Source organism: Falco biarmicus, chromosome 1 (assembly GCF_023638135.1).
Source record: "Falco biarmicus isolate bFalBia1 chromosome 1, bFalBia1.pri, whole genome shotgun sequence".
Classification (NCBI taxonomy): Eukaryota; Metazoa; Chordata; class Aves; order Falconiformes; family Falconidae; genus Falco; species Falco biarmicus.
The window spans coordinates 2,832,047-2,859,276 of NC_079288.1; the positions used below are offsets into that span (position 1 = coordinate 2,832,047).

General features: G+C 46.3%; 1 protein-coding gene across 2 annotated transcripts in view; it reads right to left on the minus strand.

Moving 5' to 3' along the window:
* Positions 1–15,289: 15,289 nt before the first annotated feature.
* Positions 15,290–27,230, minus strand: part of MAP2K6 (mitogen-activated protein kinase kinase 6) — a 55,205-nt gene continuing 43,264 nt past the window's right edge. Inside the window, exons 12-13 of one of the 2 annotated variants that reach the window (XM_056346491.1) lie at positions 26,708–26,823; positions 15,290–15,658 (exon numbers count right to left, since the gene is read on the minus strand). In XM_056346491.1, the coding sequence (XP_056202466.1) occupies positions 26,746–26,823 (78 nt within the window). In that variant the 3' untranslated portion in view covers positions 15,290–15,658; positions 26,708–26,745. Of the gene's footprint in view, positions 15,659–26,364; positions 26,824–27,230 lie in introns of those variants that run through there. The other variant, XM_056346482.1, reaches the window with a different exon arrangement.

A 27,230-nucleotide genomic window follows, 5' to 3' on the forward strand; every position in this document is an offset into this window, starting at 1 on the left:
AATCTGGCTTTGAGGTCCTGGTGAGTCACTGGGTGAGCTCTGCTCACGGAGCCGATCGCAGCCCTCCCCACAGCCATGAGCAACCAGCACATGCCTGTCTGTTGGGGCAGATGGCTGTGCCAGGAGCCTGGGAGCATCTCGGAAAAATCCTCCAAAAACCACTTCTGCCCAGCAGCTGGGGAAGCTAGTTTTGTTTTCAGCCAGGACAGTAATTTCTGCTCGCAACCCGCTGGCAGCTGTGACCTTCCTTCCATAGGGGTGGCTAACACAGCTATTCGGTTTTATGCCATTTTCTGGGAAGCTCTGAGATTTCGTAGGAATACTGCATTTGGGCCACCTCTGCATGGCAGGATCAGCCCCCGTGCCAAAGGGCAGCTCCAGGGAGCGTGAGGTGAGCAAAGCCGGGCTCCCAGTCACTCATGGAATGGGCTCAGTGATGCAGGAAATATTTTACTGCCCAGTGCACACTTGGGGACTCCTTCTTAGACTGAGTGACTGAAGTGTCTCCTGCCACAATCCCCCTTCTACATGGTTCAGCCTTTCATGCCCGTGCCAGGGATGCTGCTGCAGCCCAAAACCTGGAGCACCTTTATTTTTACAGCCTGCTGGAGGTTCGTTCCCAGTCAAGCCGGTTGGTCTCAGTTACCGACCTTGCCAGACAGTGTTTTAACTTATGTCATTTTTAATAAGTCACAGCTAAAACGCTGACTAGATTGGTTTTGTTTTGCTGGCTGAATCTCCATGCCGCCACCACTATAAGCGCTCACGTGCCTGGTTAGAGCTGATTGCCTGTGTTGTCTTAAAGAATTCCTTCGTGCCAGTTTGAATTATTCTGGGCAATGGAAAACCCACTCAGCATGCCCTGGGGTGCTCCCCCCCACAGCCCGGCACGCGCTGGGGCGACAGAGCGGCTTTGAACTGCACCTACAATGTGTGTTCATAAACTCGCCAGCCTCCGGGGGGGGGGGGGGGGGGAAGAAATAAAATAAAACAGCTTTAAAAGAAAAGATGTGGTGCTCCTGGAGCTTGGCACTGGACAATGCGGGGCAGAGGCTGCTGCTGTAGCCAGCCAGCACTGTAAGTGGGTACGGAGAGCGCTGACCCGGGCAGGGAGGGACCACAAACAAGGGACAGGGTGTCTGAAAGAGCATCTCTCAAACACCAGTGCAGATGTCCTAAATGCAAGATATCCCTGCTCTTGGTATTCTTTGGTGTTTTCTTTTTTAAAAAAATAATAATGGAAATCTGGAGAAATTAAACCCATTGGATTTTGGTAGGAATGCCAGTGGGCTGTTCTGGTGTGATGGAGTCATGCCAAATTAAAAGCTGTGATTAGTTTTATTTGAATCACTCTGGGGTCTCCTGCAGTGCTGCAGCAAGGGCTTCTGGAAGGGCCTGTCTATCTGCCATGCTGTGCAGCATCCCTGGAGCTCCCACAGGAGCACCATCACACGTGGACCGGTCCCTCCCCTGCCCCGTGCCGTCCGCAGCCAGACCCGCCGCGGCACCGGCTGATCCCAGTTGGCCCCGTTTTACAGCAGACACATCATCCGTCATGATGGCAACGAGTCTTTTCTTCCCCCAAGTGTTTCCAGAGTTTAATGCTGTAAAGGCCAGATGTGAAGTCTGCCGCAAGGTTTTAGCTCCCAGCACTTCCCAAACAACCTCGCATGGGATTAGCAGGCATTAATAGCCAACACAGTCTTGGGGAGACAGCAGCGTCATCAGGGCTTCTCCCAGGAGAAACAACTGCACTTTTTATAGCTGTCCCCATTCCCTCCTCTTGTCCCCCTCCCTTCTGCTTTTCACCTTGTGTTTCAGGAGGGAGAGGAGGAGGAGGAGGAAGAAGGAGTAATTTTGACTGATGATGAGGAAACAATTTGGTGTAACTCTAGCCATTTTTGTGTCAAACACTCAGCACCCAGCACCATTTTCCCCAGCCCGGGGAGGCTCATCTTACCATACTACCTGGAGGGTGTTTAATGGGCTTCATCCATCCACCCCAGCAGGTCAGAGTTGTCCGCACTTCCATGGAAGGGGGGAACTTGTGTTTTGGATTTTCATTTGCTTTTTTTCAAACACAACTTGTCCCCTCTGCCCTGGGGCAGGCTGGGGAGCAGCTTCTGAGCTAGCCCCACACTGCAGGAAGCCACAACACCTCTTAGCATGGAAAAAAATCCCAACACATAGAGAACCTTACAAACTGCCATTTTGTCTTTTGTGATGAAATATGTTCAGTAGGGCACAAAGGGGGAAATGTAGGGCTGCAATCCTTACGTTGACAGAAGACCAAAATGGAGATAGGAAAAGGCTGAAGAACTACAGTTGCATCGGAGGGACTTGATGCAACAGGCTGCAGGTCAAAGAATGTTTTTTAATAAAAGACAGAACAAAAGCATCAGTAATCAGGAGCTGGTCCAGCTCCCATGGGCCAGAGGGTCTGAAATTCCTCTCCAGTGTCTGAGAGGGGTTGAGCCTCTGTTTTGGCATCACTCCCTGCCCTGTGGCCCCTCCAGCACAGCTGACAGGACTCCCGCTTAACTCAGAACTCAGAGACGTCTTTCTACACCAGCATCTTCTCGATGATGACGACCAGGGAAAGGGAAGATCACCCAGCCGTGCCTTAGCCATACAGAGCCCCCAGTCTGTATTCACTGTGTTGAATGTGAATAGTCCTGGCTGATATCATACTGCACAAGAAAGTGTAGAGGAAAAGGTAAAGTAGCCCAGAGGAAGGACAGCTGGGAGAGGAGTCACTGTCAGTACATGAATCACAGCTACAGACAAAGACATTTGTCTTCATCATGAATAACACTCCTTCCTTGGCTGACTAAAAGTGATTAACTTTTAAAAACCCAACTTTTTTTTATTATTGATGTTCTACCTGAGTGCCTTGCACTTGTGACTGAAATAAATTTGGGTTGGTTTCAGATTTATCTTCAGGTGGTTTCACCTCAAGCATTTTAGACATAAAAAGTGGTTTGCAAACAAAACAGACGTATTTTTTAATATGCTTATAATCAAATGGTTTCATGGACATATTATTCTCAAGTCATAGCAGTTTTTTCATTTCAGTTGTTGGGGTTTTATATGTGATAATTGTTTTGAATAAAAGAGTTCAGAATTTGTTTTTTCTTCTGATTTGGGATGAAGAGAAGTACACAGCATCTGGTAAAGTTGTGTAAGCATGTGCTTTAAACCTGCCTCGAAGCAGTTGCAAGTGTGTTATGCATTTTTATCAGGGACAGAGGAATTATAATACAATTATTCACTACTAGTCAATAAAAAAGGAATTAACATAACAGCTTCCATGTCACACATGGGATCACACTGCAATTACGAAGGAAGAGCCCACAGTTAATCACTTCAAATGCTTTCTTCGTGTTTTACAAGGTATTAGGGAAGCATTTCCAGGGAGAAGATGCTGTGGCTCAGCACCTGCTGCCTCTGGGCAAAGGCAAAGGTGCTGGGACCAAACCAGCGGCATCTTGCTGCAGCAAGGATGGTGGCAGCTCCACAGTGCTGGGCATGGGCACGAGCCTGCAGATTCTCTAGCCAGTGTCTCTCTGCCATGGCAATCACTAGGAAGTGATATGACTGAGAAAGAGTTAGGACCTGAATGACTTCTGCAGGTCTGGGCAGATGTGGTCCTGTATCACGGCCAACATAAAAAAAAAATTAACCCAATTCCCTTGCATTAATCCCACTTCCCCTTGCATTAATCCCACTATGGAAAAAGAGTCTGTGCAGCAAAAGCAGAGATGGAAGGGGCTGAGTGCTGCCCCCGGATTGTTTATCTGCCTTAGGGGGTAGGCAAGGGACACAGGGCGGCAGGGATGGCTGCCAACCACCACGGCAGGCTGCTGCGTCACCTGCACAACGCCACGAAGTTGCTCCCTGGCTCTTGGCTGCAGGGGGTGGCAACAGTGCCCACCAGAAAAGGCAGCAATTCCTAAACCATCCCAGATTCTGATTCAGTGCCGTGAAATGGAAGAAGCCGTACATGCTACTGTCAACGTATGGAGACAGTGAAGGATTTGTGCCTCATTTTTCTCCATTAGCTGCTCAAGTGGTTGTGGGAGAAGTCACTGTCATCACCCAGGTTCATTTCCCTGGCCTTCAAGGGAAACATGCACTCATTTTCCAAAGCTTGTGCTATCAGGAAGTACATCTAGCCATGGATGTGATAACTGTCGGAACTGCATTTGGCTCTGTGTTTTTTTGCTGTTGCTATAACAGATCAGTCCTCTTCCAAGCACAATAAATGCTGCAGCCACCAGCCCCAGAAGTCTCTCTTCTAATTAAAGGCTTTAGGTATGGGTATTCCAAGAGCTGCTGAGGTCTGGTGGAAGCGGGACAATGTAAACACCTGGGAAAATGCCTCAGTTTTCAAATGAGTTCCCCACATAAAAAACTGTAGCGGCTGGATCTACCAGAGCAGACCGGCAGTGAAGACAGTGCATTGGCCCTCACTCTGCTAATCCACTGGGGACACAGAAAAACACAGCGTATTCCTTCACTCCTGATCATTACCGATCACCAGTGGTCCAGGAACTTGGCAACCAAGAGCTATTCCCCCTCCCCCCCCCAGCCCCCAGCTTTTGTATGTAAGAGAGTCAATTGCTGTTATTGATCCCTGTCCTATTGCCCCAGATTTCATGCTCTGGGATGGGTCATAGGACCTAAAAACCAGAAGCTTTTCTTGCTCTGTGGGCAACAGGGACTGGAAATATTTGATCCGCCTTTTCAATGTCCTCTGTGGATTTTCCTCTCCCAGGAAGGCCACGACTTTGGGCATTGCCCGCCAGGGTAGCAAAAACCATTCTGCATACTTTGACATTATCTTCCATCAAAGAATCCCTGAGGCCTTTTTACACTCATTAATTAAACCTCACATGTTGCCTGGGAGGTAGATACAGGTTATCCACCTCAATTTACTTCAGAAAAGGTTAATTGGCTCCTTGGACCTCACAGAGCCAGGCTAGCAGGTGCCCTCACATTCCTGCCAAGCTCCCAAATAACCTGGGACCAAGTCACCTTGCATTGGTGCCATTTTCTCTTGAATCCCATCACAGACCACACAGGGAAATCAAGTGAGAAACACCAAAAAAAAAAAACCTCCTGCATATATCCATCGCCTGCTTCCCCTCTTGCTTTTCTTAGTATCCAGAAGAGAGAAAGAAAAAAAAAATTTAAAGGCAACATGAAACCACTCCACACTCCCAATGAGAAAATAAAAATGGATGTTGCAGGCTCATGTGTTCTATACGTTTCCAAATATTTCCATCTGCTCCTGAAATTTCCATTAGGAGTTGCCAAAAAGTCTTACAGAATTGTTAACACGATGGTAAATTTAGATTCTTTTTATGGAGAGATGTTTCCCCACCCTCTTAAAAGTCTGGTATCAATTTGTTCTGTCACTGATAAGCCAAAGGTATTGCTGAATTTGCCCTTTTGCCCTGTTCGTGGGCTTAGTGTAGGCAGACCCACTCACAGGGATGGGGTCTGGAGCAGAGAGGTGGCACACAGGCGGGGAGCAGTCCGGCTTCAGCCCTCAGTCTGTCCCCCTCCATCCCCCCAATATCAGCAGGAACGACAGAAATACCTTGCAAGAAAATTACGGACCATTGGTAGCCAGTTTCCCCAGCCATCACCCCATCGACCTGCTCTTCAGTTTGGAAACTCCCAAATGAAGGTCGGAGGCTGTTGGGGTGTCCTGCCCGTGCATCACCCAGGGACCCAGCCCCTGATTAAAATCTCTGCACTAATGAGCAGGTTTCTGTGCTCAGAAGTGCTCAGGGTGGCTCTGCCTTTAGCTGGAGGAGGGCAGAGGGGTAAGTTGGACGTGTCCCCGTCACCTACCACCAATGTACTCACAAATACAGGAGCTGGCTTGGTGGCTTCACAGGGGGCAACAACAGGGGAGGGAACCAGGCAGAGGCAAGAACCAGAGGGAGAGCATCACTCACGGGTGATGGAAGCTGAAACAAAAGAGAAGATGAGGTGGGGAAAGCAGGGAGAGGCCGTGGCATCTCCTTCGTCAGGCACCAGCTGCCACGAGGATGCTGCTCACTGTGTCGGCCACGTGCAGTGGATGCACTCACGGGTGTTTGTACATGCAGTGAGGTCCCACAGGCACAGCTCTGGTGCAGCAACCTGATTCAGATGAAGTTGTGTCATCGGGCTGTTTCATCAAGGAAGGTTTGATCAAAACACCATTGCTTTTTCAGTAAAACAGGGTACTCTTTCTTTCCTGTTGGAAAGTGCCTTTTTGGGTTGGCCCTTGTGTGTGCTCCATTTGGTGAATTAATAGTGGCATCATTCAAGGCTGATCAACCTGTTATTAGAGTAACTGAGCAAGAGCACACTGAGTACTCTGCAATATTATTTTAAAGCAATTACTCTCTGTGACCATTTAATAATAGTCCTGTTCCCACTGCACTTTTCCAGAGGAGGCACTTAATAGAGATTAAAGATTCAGAGCCATTACAAAAAGGGAGAAAGCACTACTCACTTCTCCAGCAGCAGGATTGATGCTGAAGAAGCAGCAGAGCCCAAGCCTTGCACAACATCTTGTTTTGCACCTTGAGCTAGACCCCATGTGGCTTAGACAAACGAGCTCCCTGCTACAACCTGAGTTTCCGTGCAGTACCGGAGCCCTTGCCACAGCTTCCCCTGCCCACCTGGCGAAGCTGCTCCATTTTCAGGAGCATTTCTCCATGTGAAGAGGGGTGTTTCTCCCCTCCCTTGCTCCCAGGCTGGTCCGCCAGGCTGCCTCCCCCAGCGACCCTCCATCTCCCGGGGTTAAACGCCCTGTGCCAGAGCTGATTAGCAAAACCCCAGCACAAAAATCACCCTTACAGATGCCTTTAGTTACAGGTACAAACCCTGCCATAGCACCTAGAGTAGCAGGATTGCTAGACAGACACTGCAAGGGCACTGTAATGCACTTAGGACTGCTATAAATTGTAACTGATTTAATATAAATCATAATCTGAGTTTTAATCTGGTTCATTTTCCTTAAGGAAGGAGAGAGCTGCAAGTCTGGATTCTTGACCTCGGGGAAACAACACAACAATGAGCCCAGGAAAGGAGAATTAAAGATGCCTCATTTAATCCTTTCTACTTCTAAGATATTCCCTGATGTGCCCCAGAGCTTTGCCCATCTCGGGGGACGCTGCTCCACTTCCAGATGACTTCTCCACCTGGCTCCTGGCATAACCCGTGCGGCACCGCACAAAGACCAGCAGCCAGCCACGGGCTGAGAGGGCAAAGCAGAAAACCCACAGCGGCTGCCTTTAGAAATGAGCCGTTCCCACTGAAAGGAAAACTATTTGATCTCTGCCTAACCCCTTCCCTGCAATTATGCTTATCATATTTCCCTCCTGATGTATTTCTTCTTCGAGAGCAACATCCTCCGCTCCAATGCACTCGAACATAAATGCATTGCCACCTGCAGACTGATTGCAAAAGAGCCGCGCTCGGGCTCGAGCTGCTGAAACTCCAACTTGCAGGCTGGTTTTGAACCTGCTCGTACGCTTCCAGATCCCTAGATTATTCAGCATCGGCCCTTGTCTCATCATTGTTTAAGTTAATTAGTCCACTTATTTCAGATTTTAGAGCTTGACCTTTGTCCAGAGATTTGAACTCAGAGGAAACAGGAAAGTTTCTATCTGATTACGTGCTTGGGCAGTATGAATTATTAACTGCCTGGCATAGTGCTATTGCAGCCTCAGTGTTAAAAAGATGTGGTTAATACCTTCCCTGCTTTTAATGTTCTTGTCTGTTTTCAGAGCAAAGCTTCCTTGTCTTCAGCGCTAACTACACGCAGGGATCCGGGGCAGCACTCCTCCGCTCTGCAGGGACGGGCAGAGCGTGTTCAGGCTGCCATGCATTTTAAGTAGTTTTCTCTTAAACTGTTACATTTCATAACGTTGCAATTTTTTTAAAGTATTAGTGACTGCGCTCTTAGCCAGATTATTTTTTTTAAATATTTGTAGGCAAAAAAATCATATTTGCCTTAAGACAATGTCAAAATTTGAACAGATGGGAGTTTTTACCAAAAGAAGACTGTTTTGCTCAGAAATCATTCCATTTCCAAAACCTCAAATAAAGTTTCATATCTTTCAGCAAATCTTGGACTGGGATTATAAATTCAAAATAAAAATACAGAAATTTCCTATGTTGAGCTTATAAATGCTAGTTTACAACATTTTCTGGTGTCTTAATGAGAGCCATGTGACCAAAGTTAGATATTATAGGAAATAGCCAAAAGGCACATATTATTTTACAGGTATATTTTTAAATGTAGAAGATTGCTTTTTAAAATTTTAACACAAGATGTTATTATCCTTTTTTAATTAAAAAATTACTGGGCCATTTTTTCCATTTTTAATATGCTCTGCACTGGACAAGAGAACCAAGTCCTGTTTCCAGAGTCCCCAGCACACCGCAGATGGTCACACCAGGGATATTTATATCCCCCTTGCATCTCCCAAAAGCTCGCTCACCCATTTTCCTCCCTGTAAGTCCTTGCAGCATTGCTTTGGAAAGGGTTCCATGAGTTCAGCACTGATGCTCTTGTCAGATAGTAACAGCATCATTAAACCACATTTGTTTTACTTAAACCTAGCAAACTAAGACAGTGACCATAATGGCACATAATAGTATCGGAGGGGGAAGACTGGGGCTGTTGCTAAGCCTCGCCAGTTATATATTATCAGTTTAGTGGCAGAAGACATGAGCTCTCAGGTCCTCACAACTTGGTCCTTGTAATTATCCCCATCTCCAGCCCCATCTCCGCTTGTTTGTCCCTATTGACGGTGTTGCTATTGAATACCACTAATGGGTTGTAGCCTCCAGCGATCCTCCCTCTCAATTTCTAGCTCAGGGAAAACACGACAGATGAGCCCACACACTGAAAGGATGGGAGGCCATGCTTGCTGAAGACAGTGGTTCCCTGTAAGGTCATCAGTGGAGCTCATTCAGGTCTTGGGCACGTGGGGCACACACCACCGATGACCCAGTGGCAACTTCTCTCTATCTTCCTGGTGCTAAACATGGGCTGCAGACTATTTGCAAGTAAATCCATCAGCTGTCAGCACTGGGTGGGCAGCTTGAGGCTGACCCAGGGAGAAAATGCACCGGGTCAGGTTCGGGAGTGGTACGGAGATGTCCTTCACGCTGGGCTGGCTCATGCCGGTGTGCTGGGGTTGGCTGCGATAGAGTTAAATCTTCTTCACAGTAGCTGGTACAGGCGATGTTTTGGATTTGTGCTGAAAACGGTGTTGATACGATGGAGATGGTTTTATTATTGCTGAGCAGCGTGTGCACAGAGTCCAGGTCGTCCCTGCCCCTCAGCCCCCCCAGCAGCCAGCAGGCGGGGGCACAAGGAGGTGGGGGGACACAGCCGGGACAGCTGTCCCGAGGGAGAGCCCAGACCATACGGCATCACATACGGCATACAGCTGGGGGAAGGAGAAGGGGGGACACTCGGAGTGATGGCGTTTGTCCTCCCAGTAGCAGTGACGCGCCTGGAGCCCGGCTGTCCTGGCCGCGGCTGAGCACCCGCCTGCCCACGGAGTGGTGACGCATTCCTTGTCTTGCTGGGCTCGCGAGCGCGGGTTTCGCCTCACCTATTAAACTGCCTTTACCCCAAGGCACGAGCGCTCTCCCTTCACCCATCTGACTCTGTCCCCCATCCCAGCGGGGCGCAGAGAGCGAGCGGCCGCGGGGGCTCAGCTGCCAGCTGGGGTTACACCACGAGAGCTGGGAAGGAGCCACAGCTGAATCTGTCCTGGCACCTCAAACCTCTGCATGCTGCCACGAGATCAACATGTATCCCTCAGACAGCTCGTAGAAGCTTTCAGTGGCACCAATCTCATTGTAAAATATTTGCATGTTTTTAATTAGAATTTAGCCCAGGCAGGCCCATGAGGCTCTTTACAATACTGAGACGATGTAACGGATGCATCCTTCTCTTAAGCGTTGTCTGGTGGGCCAGAAAAACACTGGGTTTACAAGAGTTAAGGACTGGGGGCTGGGAATTAATTGACATCTTCCATCTTCATGTGATCTCAGGTGGATACTTTATATTTTTGTCTGAGGAGGTTTATTTTCCTCCAGATTGATTGGATGAATTGTGTTCCCAGAGATCAGAGAGTTCAGATGGCAGAGGATCCTCTTACCAGAAGATGAAAGCCAATATAATCAACTGCACAACTTCAAAACATGCAGCTTGTTCTTGTTGGCTGCGCCTAAGTTTTCCCTGCAGAGAAGCTGTCGACAATGATTTGATATCAATCCAGTAACAATCCCTGGTTTCTAATAATAATTTGCACTTCAGTAGAAATGTTCATGTGAGGCTCTGAGAACATTTAGCAGATGGTCATTAGCGAAGCTCCCCAGTTCTCCTGCAAGGAAGAGATAACAATTATTAGCCTTGTTTTACAGATGGTGACACTGAGGTGAGGCACTGAAAGGTGAAATAACTCTCCTAATTTTCCATAATGAGCCAGTGGCAACAGATCTATGAATGAAACCCAGGCATCCTGCTGCGATTACTCCACAAACCCTATATCCTTATCTTTTACAGGAAAACGTGGTCAAAGAGGTGAGCCTGGAAAGCAAAAAGCAAATGACTCAAAGGCAGGATTCATGACACATTTCTGGAAATAAGGAATTAGGTCTGGGTCAATAAATAACTGGAAAACCAAGGGGACGCAATCTGAGAGGCATGTGAAATGAGGATGGATGGAAAAGAAAGAAGATAATGGAAGGGAGGGGAAGGAAAACAGAGTAGCTCTGACTTTTTATTTCCACTCTTGGTTTCAATCAGTGTTGTAAAATTAAAGGTTAGGGCTCTGAAAGAAAGAAGAAAGTGAGCTCCATCAGCTCCCATGGGGTACATCTAATGGGTGAAGCTTCAGACGTGAATTGCCAACAACACAACCCTCCTTCCCACATAACCGAGGATACGTCACCCTGCAGCAAAGTGCCGGCCACGCTGCTGCCAGGGGACATCGGCTCTGGTTTGGGTGCCACAGAGACCTGCCTCTCCCTGGGCAGGGCAGGGTAGCAGGGCTGGAGCCCTTGGGAATGCTGGCTCTGTCCAACGGCATCCGCGTGCCAACGATCACCAAAACGCCCAGGTGCTGGCTGGGCTGGAGAGCACTCGCCGCTCCCCTTAGCCGAGAGGTCAGCCGCCGAGCTGGAGGTGTGCGGATGGGCGCTTCGGGGACTAATTTTAGCTTTCAGTTACACTGTCTTTTCCTTTCTCACCCAGAATGTCTGGACCGCTAATACTGATGGACTGGCTGATACTACAAACCACCCCGCTAACATCACACATACGCGACGAGGGGAACAGAGCCCAACGAGCTGGCCCAGTGGTGGAGTTTATAAAACAGCCAAATGGAAGCCAAAAGACCTGAGTTTAATCCCTCCAGTTAAGTCATCTAGATTCCTTCTCGCCACCAGCCATCTGATCTCAATCAACAAATCTTGGCCTTCATCTCCTAACCTAGCCGAGAGCTGCAGTGCTGAAGCCTGAAGTAATCTGCATGCAAAATGCTTTAGTAATGATTCTTTCAAGCGGGAGTTTTTTATTATTATTATTTCCCAAAAGCACTCTAATGTGAAAGCAGTAGGCAAACAAGAAAGGTGTCTTAGTAATGTTTCCCATTAATAATTTGTTAATATTCTGTAATGTTCTCCCATTTATTTTCAATACCTATAGAGGCATATTGAAAGAGACCTATTAACATGAATATGTTAAAAACAGTCATGGCGTATTAAAATAGGATGCTTTTTTAAGACTGAAAATACCTTCAATTTGACTATTACTCTCATAAAATCAGTAGGATTTGGCAAGCAAATGGCACAGAATTAAACATCTTTATCTTTAACATCAGTAAACTACATCACCTCTAGATGCAACGTATTCTTAAGAAACTTTGCAATATCTTGCTTTCAGCATCATACCATGAACTTCCAGCACCGGAGAGCCGGAGAGCCAGAACTGTAACCAAAAGTGTGCTGGAGTGGTAACACGTGGCTTTGTAGCAGGAGACATTGGGGTGATTTAGGAGAGCAGAAAAGATGTTTGCATTGGCAAGATAACAGTTTGAAAACCATAACCATGAACACATACCTGGATGCTGCTATCGCAGGTGCTCCTGAGGGGCACGGAGAGCTCACTGGAAGGAGCGAGCATTCACCAGCAGCTGTCTGCATGAAAATTAGGATGATTTCAGAGTGCTTCATTTGGCATATTTGCATTTTGGAAGTAAATGTTAGTGCGTGCCAGGAAGGGATCCTAAATGAGAGGAGGAAAGCGAAGACCAAGGCGGGGAGTACTGTGCTGCTGTGCTTGGGCTAACTATGATAACGTTTTTCATGATACGGAAAAGGTGGCAGAGCAGCTCATGCTGAGGAAGAATGTGTGTCACCTCAAATACTCTTTTTCCATGCCGCATTTTATAAAACCTAATTGCTAAATTTCACGTGCCTTGTCACAGCCACAAGGAAATCAAACAGGAGTGGACTCAACCTGCAGAGCAAGAACTGTGACCTGTAAAAAAAATCTTGCTGTTTCTTCAGATCCTTGGTCCATAGTTGCAGATATCTGTCACCATGGTGAAGTATTAGGAAAGTGCCATTTGTCAGGCCAAAGTGTGTCCCAGTAAAAGTCACAAACCAAAGCTGGATTCTAGATATTCACGGCTAACTTCAGCAAGAGGAGTTGTGAAACATGTCTCTCTTCCATTTTAGAATCCCTAATGACTGCAAATGGTTTAAGCCTCAGCATATGATTTTTCCTTATCATCTCTTTCCAACTTCAGCAAGCACCACATACAGAGAAATCGAGGACACACTCAGCAGACGAGGTACTCTGCACAAGGGCAGGGATATTCCCCCGAGTGCTGCTTGCTATGCCAGAGGATCACTCTTCTGCCACGTGAAGAGAAAACAATCCACAAAACTGGGTGTGTATTTGCAAGTGCACATCCACCAGGCAAAAGCATTTCAGTGGCCACCTCTTCCTAGCTCTGAGGATTTCAGAAAGCTTCTAGTTGGAAATTTCTCATGATTATTAGTACAGAAACCCCAAGACCAAATCACCTTGTCTTGCTTGGGTGCAAGACCCAAAGGCAGGAGTCCCTGCCTACAAATGTTTCAGTTTCTGCAAAATGGCAAATCTTCTTTTTGGAACACAATTCCACAAGACTCCTGCTGCTAAAATACATTCAGGATTTCATTCCAGCTTAATCCACATTTCTCTTGAAGTTTTACCATTGGTGGTTGTCCGAGTGGATTAAGATGGGTGCCGGCACCTTCTGAGAACCCACTACCAACCTAGTGTTGGCCCTACAAGTCACATCCAGCGTCAGCCACCCTTTTGGGAAAGTAACCCAAAGAAGGACCCTATAAAAGATATGCTTTAGGCTGGACACATTTAAATATTGTCCTGTGCAGGGCTGGAGTTCCTGTTTGTCTGTGAGGACCTCAACTTTCACTCTTCTTTTCCTTATTTCAACGTGACGTTATTTGTGATAATGCAGGACATTATTTCACAATTTCATTTTCTGCACATATACGAAATACTATCTAGTAGGCAAGTGAGACAGAGGGAACCAGATCTGCCATTTCGCCAACTAAAACAATTGTATTACAAAGCTCAGCACGGTTTACATTATTGTGCGGTGTCCAATCAAACTCTATCCCAAAGGTGCATACGTATCTCCAGACTATTTTAGGGGTTGGCAGCTGCTCCAGTACACTTTTTCCTTTTTATTTATTTATTTATTTATATATTCCATCTTGGGGCTTTTAAAATTGATGGGAGGCTGAAGGCAAGAACTGATGCATTGTAGATGACAACAAAAGAGGCTCCATAAAATTGCTTTTGGCATCTCGTGTGCGTTCTGTCTACATCTTATAAATTACTGCTGCATTTCAGTGATAAAAATAGTTTTGTATTTGGAATTGATTACAGTGAGATAAGGCTCTAATAAAAAAAAAGTACTGATGCATAAATATTCTGAACATACAAGGGTAATTTCATTTGATAAAATAAAAGTACGGCTTTTAATTTCATCCTTTTAAACAGAATACACATACATACATACACACGTGCCACAGTGCAGATAAAACTTCGGCAGCTGTTTTGCTTAGGATTCCCAGAAACAGTTATGTGCCTCTTGCAACTCTTCTTTTCAGACATTTTTATGGCAACCTCTGTATCACCAGCATTCCCATCACTGACGCCAGGTAACATTCCCCCTGCAACCTAAAAGCATTCAGCCCAGGCCACTCCGCTTTCTTCTATGTGATAAACATCGATTCCTTTCCTGTGCCCTTACTGGTTATTACATTAAATGGGTTATTTTTGTTTGGTTCGTTCCTTAGCACATCAGCTCTGCAACTAGTGGTTTTGCCTTAACTGGGACTGCAGGATCAGCAGAGGGAGCTGATATATTGTTTTCGGCAATTCTAATATAAATGGAAGCATAATTTTATTTACATGAGAAAGACGGAAATAGCGATTCATGTTTCAGTACGACCCAGACCAGCATGCTTTACTCAAGCAAAATGCTATTTGACTTAGCCTAATAAATTAAGGGTGAAAATTGGCTCTGCATCATGACAAATGCACAGCCTAATAGTTAACCTTTAAAGAAATGCAAGGCTTAATTGCAGATAATAGTGACGGGGCTGGCAGTGGAATCCAGGGTTGGATCCAGGACCTGGTGAAAGACAGAGCGAAGCACCACATCTGTTTTCCAGCCCGTGAGCACAGAGGCCAACAGCTGCATAAAACTCACCGCTCACTTCAGCCCCATCAGTGCAAGGTGCTGAGCAAGCTGCTGGGCTTCCAACCCCAACAGCACGTGTTGGTGTCAGCCCAGCACCAAGACCCACGCCCCCAGGCAATGCTGGGCACAGAGGCTGTGTCCATTTGCAGCCCCTTGAACCCCTCCATCCACACGGGGAAGATGATTTGGGGCGGGGGGCAGGAAGCCGGCTGCTCTCATCGCACCAGCGCCCTGCCAGAGCCCGGCGGGAGCCGGGGCTCACGCCTTTGATGTGGGCTGGACGGGATGTGGATGCGTCTGCTCTCGCCAGCCACGCTAGCCGAAGTGCAGAAAGAAAAACCAATGGCAGAAAGACTCTTACAAGTAAGCTGATCCTTAAAAACTTTTCATACGAATAGCAAAAGCAGTACAAAGTGGGTCCCCAACAATGGGTAGTACTTCCACTGGGTAAACACAGGTAGACTGACAGCACGTTACTTTTAAATTTCATTTATTTATTTTTGTGTACATTTTTCTTAATTTGACTGACATACCATTGCTATAAAGATGCCCTGCTCTTTGAATATTTAATCCAAGACCACTAGTTCAAGTGTGGTTATGAAAAGTCACGGCAAACATATGACTGGAAAGAGGTGGTTGGTTTTGACTTCCAGGCAGTTGTTTGAAGCATTTCATAGATGCACACAATATTCAGCAGAACACACGCACACACAGTGCTGAGTTTAACATACACACACCCGCACGCACACACACTCACATCTGGAAAATGGTTACAGTGGTTGAAGTTTCAAAAAGGTGTACTGTCCCCTTCTCTCAGCAGCAGTGATAAACCTTTGGATATCCTGAGAAATAAAATCGAAGCATAGTAAAGAAGATTAACTTATTCCATCAGCAAAGTTTGGGGTTTTTTTCAAGTTAAATATATTCTCCCAATCTATTTTATTTTATTTTTTTTTTAAATTAAGAGGGTGGAGGGTAAGGATCTGGGGCAGTCAGGCTTAAAGAATACCAGTTAAATTGTTCCACCAATATCCTTAATCCAGTACAACACGGATCCTAAAAGCATCTCATTAAAACAACAACATTAAATAAAAGGCTATCTAACATTACGCACATGGTCCTACTGTCAGTCTCCTACTATTTATCATCCTCATAGGATGATGAACGGCTTTGAGATGAACGAAGACAACACAGGTTAAGAGAAGTGTTTCAGACGGAGCGGATGTGAAGCCATAGGGGTGGGCAGCCAGGCGACCACCAAAATACTCTGGAGCACAGGGAGGACCCTGTGAACTTTGCAACATCTGACTGATGAAATTTGGCCTGGTTGCAGAGAGGAACAGGAGCTCGGAGCGACAGGGCAGCACTGCCTCCTGGCACAGGCTCTGCACTGCTACAAACCAGGGGCAAAGCCCGAGGGGACCTTAACCAGCACTGACAAGAACCTGGGTGCCATCTCACAAAGATGACAGCACCTCATTTCTTTTAAATATACCACTAGTATGTGTTCACAAGAGCCTGCCAAGGCAGGGAGAGTCTTTCTCAAAGCCTGCTATCCCTGCACCAATCTACCTTCTCCCAAAGCCACGATCTGGGGTCTTGGCATTAGGATTTGGGCAGTTTTGATTCTGTTGAGGACCAAGTTTCCTCCTCAGGGCTAAAAATCAAAAATCGCTCACATTGCATTGTCCTACCTTTTCATCTAATACTACCTCTTCCATTCCTGCTGTTGATGTGAACACCAGTGCTTTCCCTGCTGAGCAGCAGAGCCTGTGCTCCTGTGAGCTCCCCCATGCCATGCGCTCCCTTGCTGCGGAGGGGTTGTGTGAGGTTACGAGCTGCTAAGTAGCAATGAGCACTGCAGAGGAAACAGGCCAGCAAAGACTTAGACAACAAAAACAAACATGAAGCAATTAAAAGAAGGATGGGAGATGTGGTCTGATGTACTTTTGCCAAGAAATAAATATTTTACATCGCCTTTTTTAAAAACACTTGCATTGTGTTTTTTACATCTCCAAAATGGTAGACTTACTCACTCCACCCTCCCATGTACAACATGTGCACATACACACTCACACATACACACACTCTAATGCACATAACGTTTCCAGCTTTGCAGAGCTACTGGATTTACTTTGAGACAAGTTCCTTGTGCATTTTGACAATTTACTTTGAGACAAGTTATTTGCAAGAAGGCAAAGTTCATGCATGGCTTTGACAGCTCCACTTTCTCATAAATGGTTTTTGAAAAGCAGAAAGCAAATGAGGGCCAAAGCTCCATTTAAAGTTCACCTCAGATGCCTGAAAAGCATTTATACCCACATCCTTCTGAGGTCCCTGCTTTATGAACTTCTAATGAATTCCACATTCTGCTACCCAACATTTCTTATACATAGGGGGAAGAAAAAACAAACCAGAAAACCAATGCAAGCTGTTTGAAAACAGATGCACCACAGCATTCTTTATCAGAAAGGCTGGGGAGGCTTTTGAAGCAGGAGAGCAGCAAGGCACCTTTGCAAAGAGAAGAAAGGGAATAAAAAGAAGAAAAACCTCGTGGTTTTGAGCCCCCAGTCCTGCTTGTCTCACACAGTCATGCTTATGGGATTTCACCTCAACATCTCTCGCAGAGCAAGAAGAAGCCATTCATTAGCTGCTCCATCATTTCTGTAAGACTCACATCCTCCAAACCCAGAGCAGACATGTGGCCAGAGGGTGCCTGGGTGGCCCTCAGCCTTGCTTCGAAGCAATCCTGGCAACCCCAGGTCTCACTAGCTTGAGGGCTAAAGGAAAACTCCATGCAAATTTGATACAGAAAAGCCTAGCATGGGACTTGGACAAACCAAGTTCATCACAAACCAGATTTTACTTTTCAGGTGGAAAATTATCATTTTCTCAGAATTCCACTGTGCTTTTGGCTAACGATCTTGTGACATAGAGCATTTTTACCAGTTAAACTGAACCCTGATGCTAGTCAATCCCCTCTTAAAGGAACAATTACAATCCAACTGGTGTTTTTCCTATGAAAAAAAAAGAGAGTGAGTAGGTTTATTCAGAAGTCTCCAAGACATCAAAAAAAAATGGAAAAATGCATTTTTTTAAAAAAGATTCCTTATCCTCATCTCTAATTTTAGGGCAAACCAGCTCACTAAAAGAAAATCTAAATTGCTACAAATATAATTTAAAATAATAATTAGCCATCTACTGCCATTTGCCATCCCAGTTGTTAGGAGATAGTACAGTGATTCCATATGGCTCAAGGCAGGGTGGGAGATACCTTCAGCACATCTTGGATAGTACCAGAAATGGATAAATAATAAATAGTAAGAACATGAGAAAGAATAATCAGCCTGCCACATGTAAGGAGAAGCAGAGACTTTCACAGTTCCAAAACAAATTATGATACTGTAAAAAAACCAACAAACTAAAAATAAAGTAAAATAAGGACTTGCATTACAGCAGGCTGGAAAGCCTTCTCTTTTCTAACATGTTCAAAACACAGGTGCTTTGCCTGCACCCTCTTCAATACCAGCAGACTACTAGGAGGTGGTTGCTTTTCCATTGCGCTCATATATATTTTTTTTTTCTAGCTGAAAGTATATAGAAATATCCTTGTTACAAATTTACCACCATCTCATGAAAAAGCAGATTTCACACCTTAAGACAGAAACTTTCAAAAATTTTGATGCTAAACATGGATCTTTGCCAATAAAACTGTAATTCCTGAAACTGAAGATTTCGGACATTTTCAGACCACTATTTTTTTCTACAAGAAATGACAAGTTTTACTCCAACATATTTCCAGTTTCTAAGAAACTACATTTAGCAGCTTCCCCGCAATGTATTGCTATTAAAAAATAAATGCAAAATTTCAGCTACTTTGTATGTTGTGGCTATTTCCAGCAGCTCCACTGTCACAGTGACAGCTGTCACCAAGCACAAGCCGCTTGATTCACAGTTATGAGGGAAACAAAATGGTGGTAGAGCTCTGGAAATTCACTTCATATCTAGATTATACAGGAAATGTTTGGAGCCCAAATCCTGGTTTTGGTGATACTGTATTTTGAGCAAGGCTTTTTTTCTGCCTGTAGAGCCCCAACCTGCCAGAAGCTCATCAAATGGCACAGCCCATGCTATTAGATATTTATGCAAGATTCATGACTAGATCTGGGCTAAATGTGGATGGAGAGCTCTGCAGATGCACCTGTACATGTGAAAATTTGATCCTGACTTAATAACTATGATGGAGATGGTAATTTATCTTTAAACACACCTTTTTGGCTCTTAACGAGGCATTTAATCTACATCTCTTCACTCTGGCCACGTAAATCAAAGATACCTGGTCCTTCCTGACTTTTCACGGTATCCATCCTGAAAAAAACCTACAACTAAGTTGAGAAACACCAAAGGCTTTCAGATATTGTTCCAGGACACTCTGAGCTGGCTGAATGTTCTTTACTACAGGGAAAAAACAAGACGGGCACACCCTGATACCTCCATCACACAGCCCCTTGAGAAACTGTATCTACCTCCATTTTTGGAGGCCACAGGCATGCTTGCTGCCAGACTGCTCTTTCCAGCCATCAGATGTTGGCCGCCTCTTACTGTAGCATTTATCACCTTCTGGCACAATTTGGTGCATACCCTTGTGTGATGGGTCACAGCGTTTTGGAAGACCATGGTCTGATCTCTTTTATTTTCTCAAAAAAAGAATAATTATCTGGGGCAAAACCAGACTGAATTAGGATAAACCCTGAGCTGGCCTGAGTTATTCCTCGAAGAGAAACCAAACCGAAACTTTCCTGATCGGTTCAGTAATGCTTGGGGTGTGTTCACTCATTATTTAAAAATTACACTGTTCTGAGTTTCCTGGATTTAGCTAGGCCCAAAAGCGAAAGTAACATATCAAAATACCCTGAAATAAACTTCTAGGAAGGGTTTTCAGGTCTGGCTAAAACCACACAGCTTTGGAAGTTGCCGAAAGATGTCTGATCTTTTTTGATTTCCACCTCTATTTCCAGAGTGTTTAAGACGCTTCCAAGCTTTTCCCAGCTTATCCTTGCAGTACCTCGCAGCCGCTGGACTTTTGCCCCAACGCTCAGAGAAAACCAAGAGCCTTTCAAGGAAGGAAATGTGGCCCGTCCTGCAGCTCGGCTGACGGCAAGGCCGAGCCGCCTTGTGGAGAGGCTGCTGCAACTCCAGAGCTGCTCCACTTCCAGAAAGGAGGTTTTAATGCAATGGCAGTGAAGTACAAAAGGAGAAGCTCTCACTTCGGCTGGGTACCCGGCCTTTCCGTTAAGCAGGCACTGGATAACAGACAGGCAGCTCCTTCCTCTCCCAGAGCACTCTGTGGAGAGCTGGCTGGAGGCCCCCTTCCCTTGCCTTCACTCTGACCAACCGCCTAGAAAAAAGGCTGCTAGTAAAATCCTAGACAGTAAAATACAAAACGTAAAGGTGACTGAGACGTAAAGTGTCGATGGAGGCAAAGAGCCTTCTAGCAACCCAGGAGTGCATTAAAGGAGGCCATGTAAAAAACATCATGCAGCCAAAGTTGTTCCCAGTGGAACAGCTCTGCTGGCTGCATAGGCCCCTGAAGAATTCATTTATCCCTGTGGCCTGTAAATTAGGTATTTCTACCATTAGGCTAGTTAGAGACAACCTTAAAATGTTTACCCTCTTCTTTCTCAGCTACAGAGGCCTTTCTCATGCTTTCCCCATCGTTTAAGTCAGACCTCTGGACCTCACTGACGAGCTCAGCAGGGGAAGCAGCAATGCACAAGGCCACGCAGCAGGCCACAAACGTCAGCTCGCAGTTTTTCCCTGTGGGTTTCTTTGGGGCTTTAGATTTTGTTTCTCTTGCTGGAATGGCAATCTGGGCCATCAGCTCCAGACCTTCCTTGGCAGAGTGGATTGATATCAGCTGCCTATCAGAGGACTCATTTTGCCACTAAAGCCACCCTTGAAGTTTACTACATTCTCTTCAGAGTCCTCTCCATTTATACAGCACGTGAACCTTTGTGTCCAGACCACCGGCACCACCAGCTCCTAGCTATGGCTATACGTATCTGCAAACACAAAGAAGCTGAGATTCAACTGAGCTTTTTCTGGCCCTCTTTATTAACAAAATCAACTGCTTTTATGGTGTGGGGTTATGTGAAGGAGCAGTGTCCTCTCAACCTGTAACACAGCTGCCTACTTCACAGAAAGCATCTCTTCCAGCCACAGTCTGGGAGAGCGAATCTCACCGCACTGCAGAGTTCTGGGCTGCCAGAGTGCACATCAAATTTCATATTACCCATCTGCTCCAGTAAAGGCTGAGCTGAAATATTAATTAGGAGATCTGATCCCTTCTCACCAGCAACAATCTGGATTTTATAGCTCAGCCAGAGGCCAGCAAAGCAGACAAAGCTCTGCGATACATCCTTTGCTGCTGGTTAACGGCTTTCAAGGAAACAACCAACTTGGGGGGAGGACACAGACTGTAAAACACGTGGACATCTGGTCTGTTTTGTCCACCCTTCATCTCCCCCATGCTCAACCCCCACCTCCTAATTGCATGTTCAGAACAGAGAGAGATGACTTCTCTAACATAAACAGCTATAATATGGCAATAAAGATTAATGAGTAAAACTTGCCATTTTATGTATAATCCATGGGGATTTACAATCATTAATCTTTATTAGTGTGTAATAACTGTTTAGACATTAAGGAGAGATTCTCAGCTGGACAAAACTGGCCTTATTCCAGCCAAGCCAATGGAACAATGCCAGTTTACACCCTCCATGACCCTAGCTCTAAATGAGACCCAACCCCATCTGCAGGAATCGTATCCCTAACAGTATTTCCCCAACAGCAGGGGCAGATCAGTGAAGGCAACTATTTGTCTTTCTCTGTATCTGAAAAAGAGAGCTGCATGTGTCCAGGAAGCTCAACAATAGACATGTCAATAAACATGAGGAAATTCAATGAAAAAGCAACAGCAACAAAAGGAACCCCAAGGAGCAGGGAAGTGGATGATTTTTGAGGCAAGACTATAAGATCTGGTTTGGCAGGAGCGTAACTAAGAGGGATGTAGCAATCTTTGGCATGTGAAAGAGTGAAAGCACCAAGACAGGCTCCCAGAGTTCCTCTAAGAGGAACAAGATGGAAGAGAGAAAAAAAAAAAAAAAAAAGAGCATCTTGGCTGGCTTTTCTGAGAGAGGAGTTTGGGTTTTGTTTTTAATATAAAAAAGGTCTATTAAACAAGGGAGCTGGTGGGAACCTTGTCTGAACTACATCAGACCAGCCACTAAAGCAATGCTGCATTGACCGAGCAGGATTTCCTCTTCCAAAATGTCTAGGAAAGAAGGGCAATGTGTAGGTACGTACTTAGCTTGCAGCAAGCATGAAGAAATCCCAGCTAAGGCTGTGCATGCCGGTGTCTCTGCTCTCAGCACCAGGCACTGCTCTGCTGCACGGGCCAAGGGTCTGGCAGCCCCTTCCCACCCAGATAAGGTGCAGCTAGCACTGACCCAGCAGGCACATAGCCACCTCCCTCTGCACCTGCTGAAGAACTGAGAGCTCAACTGTATTATCTTTTTTTAGAGCTTCCTCTGTAATGACCCACCAACTGCCACTTCCATCACACAGGGGAGGCCCAGCTGCCTCCAGAAATGGTGTTCCCACTTCTTCAACAAGTCTGAAATGCCTCCTTCCTCACCAGTAAACCTGACAGAAGTCAGGAAAAATGCAGAAATACAGTACATGGATATCTGTGTAAAACTTTGTACACCTGGAAAAACTCCAGAAAAGATGGGCACTTCACCCACTGCAGCAGCACGAACCTGGCATTTAAAAACAATAACCAGCAAATGCCCTCCAACTCCTCTTTCAGGCTTAAAGGACCAGTGGGCTCTTGGGAACCCAGAAAATATCTTTCCTGCCAGTGACCTTCAAGAGCTCTAGTGATGGCAAGATCTCAAGCGTCCAGGAAGTTGCAGGAACATCAAGAGCTGTATGGTGGAGGACAAAAAGAGGATGAACATCACGCCCCAGTGATCCCTCATTGCCTTCGATGGGGGTGGGCTGTGCATCATCTTTCATGCAGTCCGATAACCACTGCCTGTGGCAGAGAAGAGGGGCCCTCCCTGCCTTTCAAATGGCTAACTATGCTGGAATTAATTCATACAGCTGGTCTAGGTCACGTGCTGAGCTCCAAGCAGCTTTTCTCTCCTCTGCTCCCCGGTGTGTTTTTGGTTTGTTTCAGGTTTATGGCATAAAACCTGTTTCTCTTGCAGTTTAAAAATCCCAGTTCAGGACAACCTAACATGCTGCCCACAGTCCTGGGCTGTCTGAAAACAAAAAGAGCTTTTAGAAGAACAGCTTTAAGCCTCAACACCTTGGCTGTTCAGGGCGCACAGCTGTTGAGAAAGGCTTAATGTCCCCAAAGCCATGCCTGTCCTAGGCAACCCTGTGCTCATGATTTAACCAAGTGAAGTTCTGAGCACTGATCAAAGGCTTCTCATCTTCACAGAGGTTATAATCAAATGAAAGAGAAAAGAGTCTGATTTTCATCTTGTAGCCCAGCATGTTTTCAGAGCTTTTAAGCACACAGGAGTCCCTGGCTCTCCTCCCTGCGCCAAGGCCACCAGCTTAGGCTTCTCTCTAAGAAAATCCTGGGTCAGGCCAAGCTTTGTGTCCACACATGCCACGAGGGATGCAGAGACAGACAGACAGCTTCTGCACTTCTCTCCTGCCATAACTACCTTCCGCTGTGGATCGGATCACTCAGATCACTGTTTTCATTCACACTGGTCATATGGATTCACACTTACCATGGGCTGACGCAAATGACTTTTAAAGGAACAAAGTCATGGAGAATCAGGCGGGAAGTGATTTGTTGCATGCCCTATTGTAATGTCATTAAAACAAAGGGATTAGACAGCCCAAGCGCTGCAAGAGCAAAAAGCATAAAAGAAAGCACTCAGCATGTAGTGTCGAGGCATGTAGGAATCGTTTTAGAGGGTTACTAGCTGCAGACAACACTGCCATTAATTTTCTATTGGAAAACGCTGGTGACATTAATATCTGCTATTAATACTGAACTTTGACAGTATCTCATAAATTCAACCTGTCAATTACAATGGCACTGAAATAAAGGTGCTCTGAGGTCAAGGAGATGTGGTGTCCAAATGAGACTTATATTCCAGGAGAAAAGCGGCAAAAACAATCTTTAACAAAAGCATCAGATCCATATGTAGGAAAACCAAAGGGTGGTTTTAAATGTCATGTTTTTGAAAGCGAGAATTGATGCTGGAACCAACTCTATAAACTGGCTGGCTGGACTTTTAGCTGCAGCTGAGGACAATCAATCAAAACAGCTCTGCGACTCTGAAAAAGTGAGAGAGAGAAAACACACACACACACACACACACACACACACTGGAAAATGAGAGGGCAGATTATGAGCCATGCGAGGCCTCTTAAAATTACACTGCGAAGTAAAACATCTTTGTGTTTCATCCATAACAAAATGTAACCTGAAAGGTTCCCCTCAACACAAAGTGGAATACGGAGCTTATTGTTACTGAGGGCCAGGCAGGCTCGTGAAACATGGCTGAGGAAGGGGAACCTCTTCCCCAAAGTCTGCATGACCTGTGAGCTCTTTGCAGCAAGGAAATCCCTGCACTCCGAATCCTGCAAGCCATCCTCAAGCCACCCTGCTCTGAAGCCGAGGGGAACAAGGAGCGATAAATCCCCATGAGCAATGCTCCCCTATCTCCTTCGCACTGCCCCCAGAGCAGAGCTGCACTATTTTAGGGTTCGCAGCTACCTCTGTGGGCACTACCATCCATGGCCATGGCGGTGACAGTGGCAGCCCAGGCACTGACGGTGTCTACATGCACCTCTTCAAAGCGACTGGCATGTCCCTAGCACAAGAAGTACCACCGTTCGGCAACCCCTGCTCTAAATACTGCCCTCCCCACCAGCCCTTCCAAGGGATCGTTTCCCCAGCCCTTCCAAGGGATCATTTCCCAAACACTCAGACTATTCCAGAAGCCCAGCCTGCACCAACAGAGACTGGAGGCACTAAACAGGAGAGAAAGGGCTGGAATTCCAGGCTGAGTTACATCCTGCACAACTTAAATATTGCAGAGCAAGGCATGCTTCTAGTTGGGATTTGACTCGGGAGAGTCTGTGCCAAAGCAATGGATGGGGAATGGAAGCATGTGGAGGGCAGGAGGCAGGCGTGCATGCTCTGGCACAGCCGCACGCACAGGCACTCTCCTCCGCAGGGCTGGGGGAAAGAGCCACGGGCAAAGGCAAAGGACCTCATAGCCAAGTGAGGCAGCTATGCAGGTTTGGCTCAGTCAAACCAGCGTTAATCTGGAGCCGGTGGCCTTGCTTCAGACTCAGCAACACCTTGCAGTGCTCGTTTCCCCCCTTCTCTAGACAGTAACCGTGTTACCTAAAAGCAGCGTGATCTGCTGTCTTCCCCTCCCACCCCGACAGTCGCCACACGCCTGCCCTTGGCTAGCAGCTTTTCTCTGACGACCCGGCCAACAGCAATGAGCTCCGGGTAGGGGTGGGCTGTGGCTTCCCTGCATGGTTTTCCAGGCTGCAGCTCTCGTGGGGACACCTGCAGCCCACGCTGGAGCCCAGTGCTCCTGGCTGCCTTCAGCATCCTGACCAGAGCTGGACACAGCCCAAACCGCATGCCGGCATAGGCTCCAGGGGAGCTCGCTAGCACTCCCAAAGTCTGTGGGCAAGCACATTGCTGCCGATGCAGTGCCGAGAGCCCTGGAAACTTGTGCTGAGATTTACCATTTTTCACAGATGTCATGCTATGCAAACTGTTATCCTTTCCCATCTGGAGAAGGAGAGAGAAACTCCTTTTCAGGCCCAAAGCAGCTCATCCCCAGCCCAAGTGAGCCCCAGGCGCTGCCATGCTGCTGGGCTTGTGGACAGGTGGGGACTGACTACTGCAGCCTCCTCCTGGTCTTTGTGCAACTTATCTGCCAATCTGTTTTGCTCTGGGGCTTTCATCCCAGACACTATGGCAGCAATGTCTTCCCACTCCAGACCTCATAACCTTCCCAATATAACAGAGTAAGTCAGGGGGACATAGGGCAGAGGCTTTCCCCAGGCAGGAGGCTGGCAGTGCACCACAGTCGGCAGGCTGGCCAGGACGCATCAGCCCGACTTGGAGTGCAGTGTCTGGAGAAGAGGCGACCTCGCAGGATGCTGGGGCCTCCCTCCCTTACAGTGATGCTGCCTCACATGCTGCGAGAGCAGCTCGAGTAGCTGAGCTGAGATCCTTGTTTATAAATTCTTTTTATGATGCACATTAAATATTTTCCACAACACAGACGCTTCTTCTCTTCTTTCTCTTTTCCTTTAACACCTTTTCCCCAGCAAAGCCCTACAACTATTGCTTGCTGTGGCCTCATTTAGCATCATCATCGTCACCACACATTCATCCTCATATAAAACAGAAATCTATTCCATCAAGCACTTAACATAAATATTAAAATAATGGAAGGGACAAAATAAAAATCTACATACAACTTCATGACTACCATAGCACCTATTACCATGACAAAGCAAATTCTGGTTCAGGGGGAAGGGAAGGGGATGAGGAGAAAGTTAGGAAGAGGGACTTCGACTGTCATTAAATATGTAAATCACTCTTTTAAATTTTTTTTGTTTTGTTTTTGTTTTAAGGGTACCAACCTTATTAAAATTCATTTCACTAACCAGCTCGTTCTATGTCACTATGGATACCAAAAAACCCTTTTAAAAACTTCAGCGAGGTGGGGGTTTCTCAGAATAAAAACAAAACAAAACAAAACACGGCGGCTTTCTGTTGGTGCTTTCATGACAAGTCCTGCCACGCGCCCCTCCCCTGCACCCACCAGTCCACAGAAGGGCAATTCATTTACAAGTCCAGTTCTCAGTCTCCCAGGATGAGTTTGACAAAAGAGGCGACGTCTGTCTCTTTGGATTCGTGCAGGGTGAAGAAAGGATGTTGCTGGGAAAGAAAAGAGAGAAAAAATAGAAATGTTTATTATTCATGACGTTGAGGACCAAACCAAAACCCTTTTCAGACAACCTTCTAGACAGTGCAAAAGATTTTGTCACTAGCATCATAATACTGGGCTTCCCATGTTTTGCAGCTGACGTAAGTTGGGCAGCCCCCAGGGGCCACATCATGAAGGCTGCAGATTTCCTCTAGAGAGGAAGGCTCGGATTCCCTCTAGATCCTGCCCTGGCTAGGCAGGCTGAGCTGGGCTGCTTTCAAAGCAAGGCAAAGTAATAAAAAACACTGCCTCCATCTCTAGCAAATCGTGCCCTTCGGCACACACTGCCTTGCAGCCCTGCAGTGCCCTGGGAGGAGATGTACTTCTCCTGAGACGGTGGTTACCCACCGCACCACAT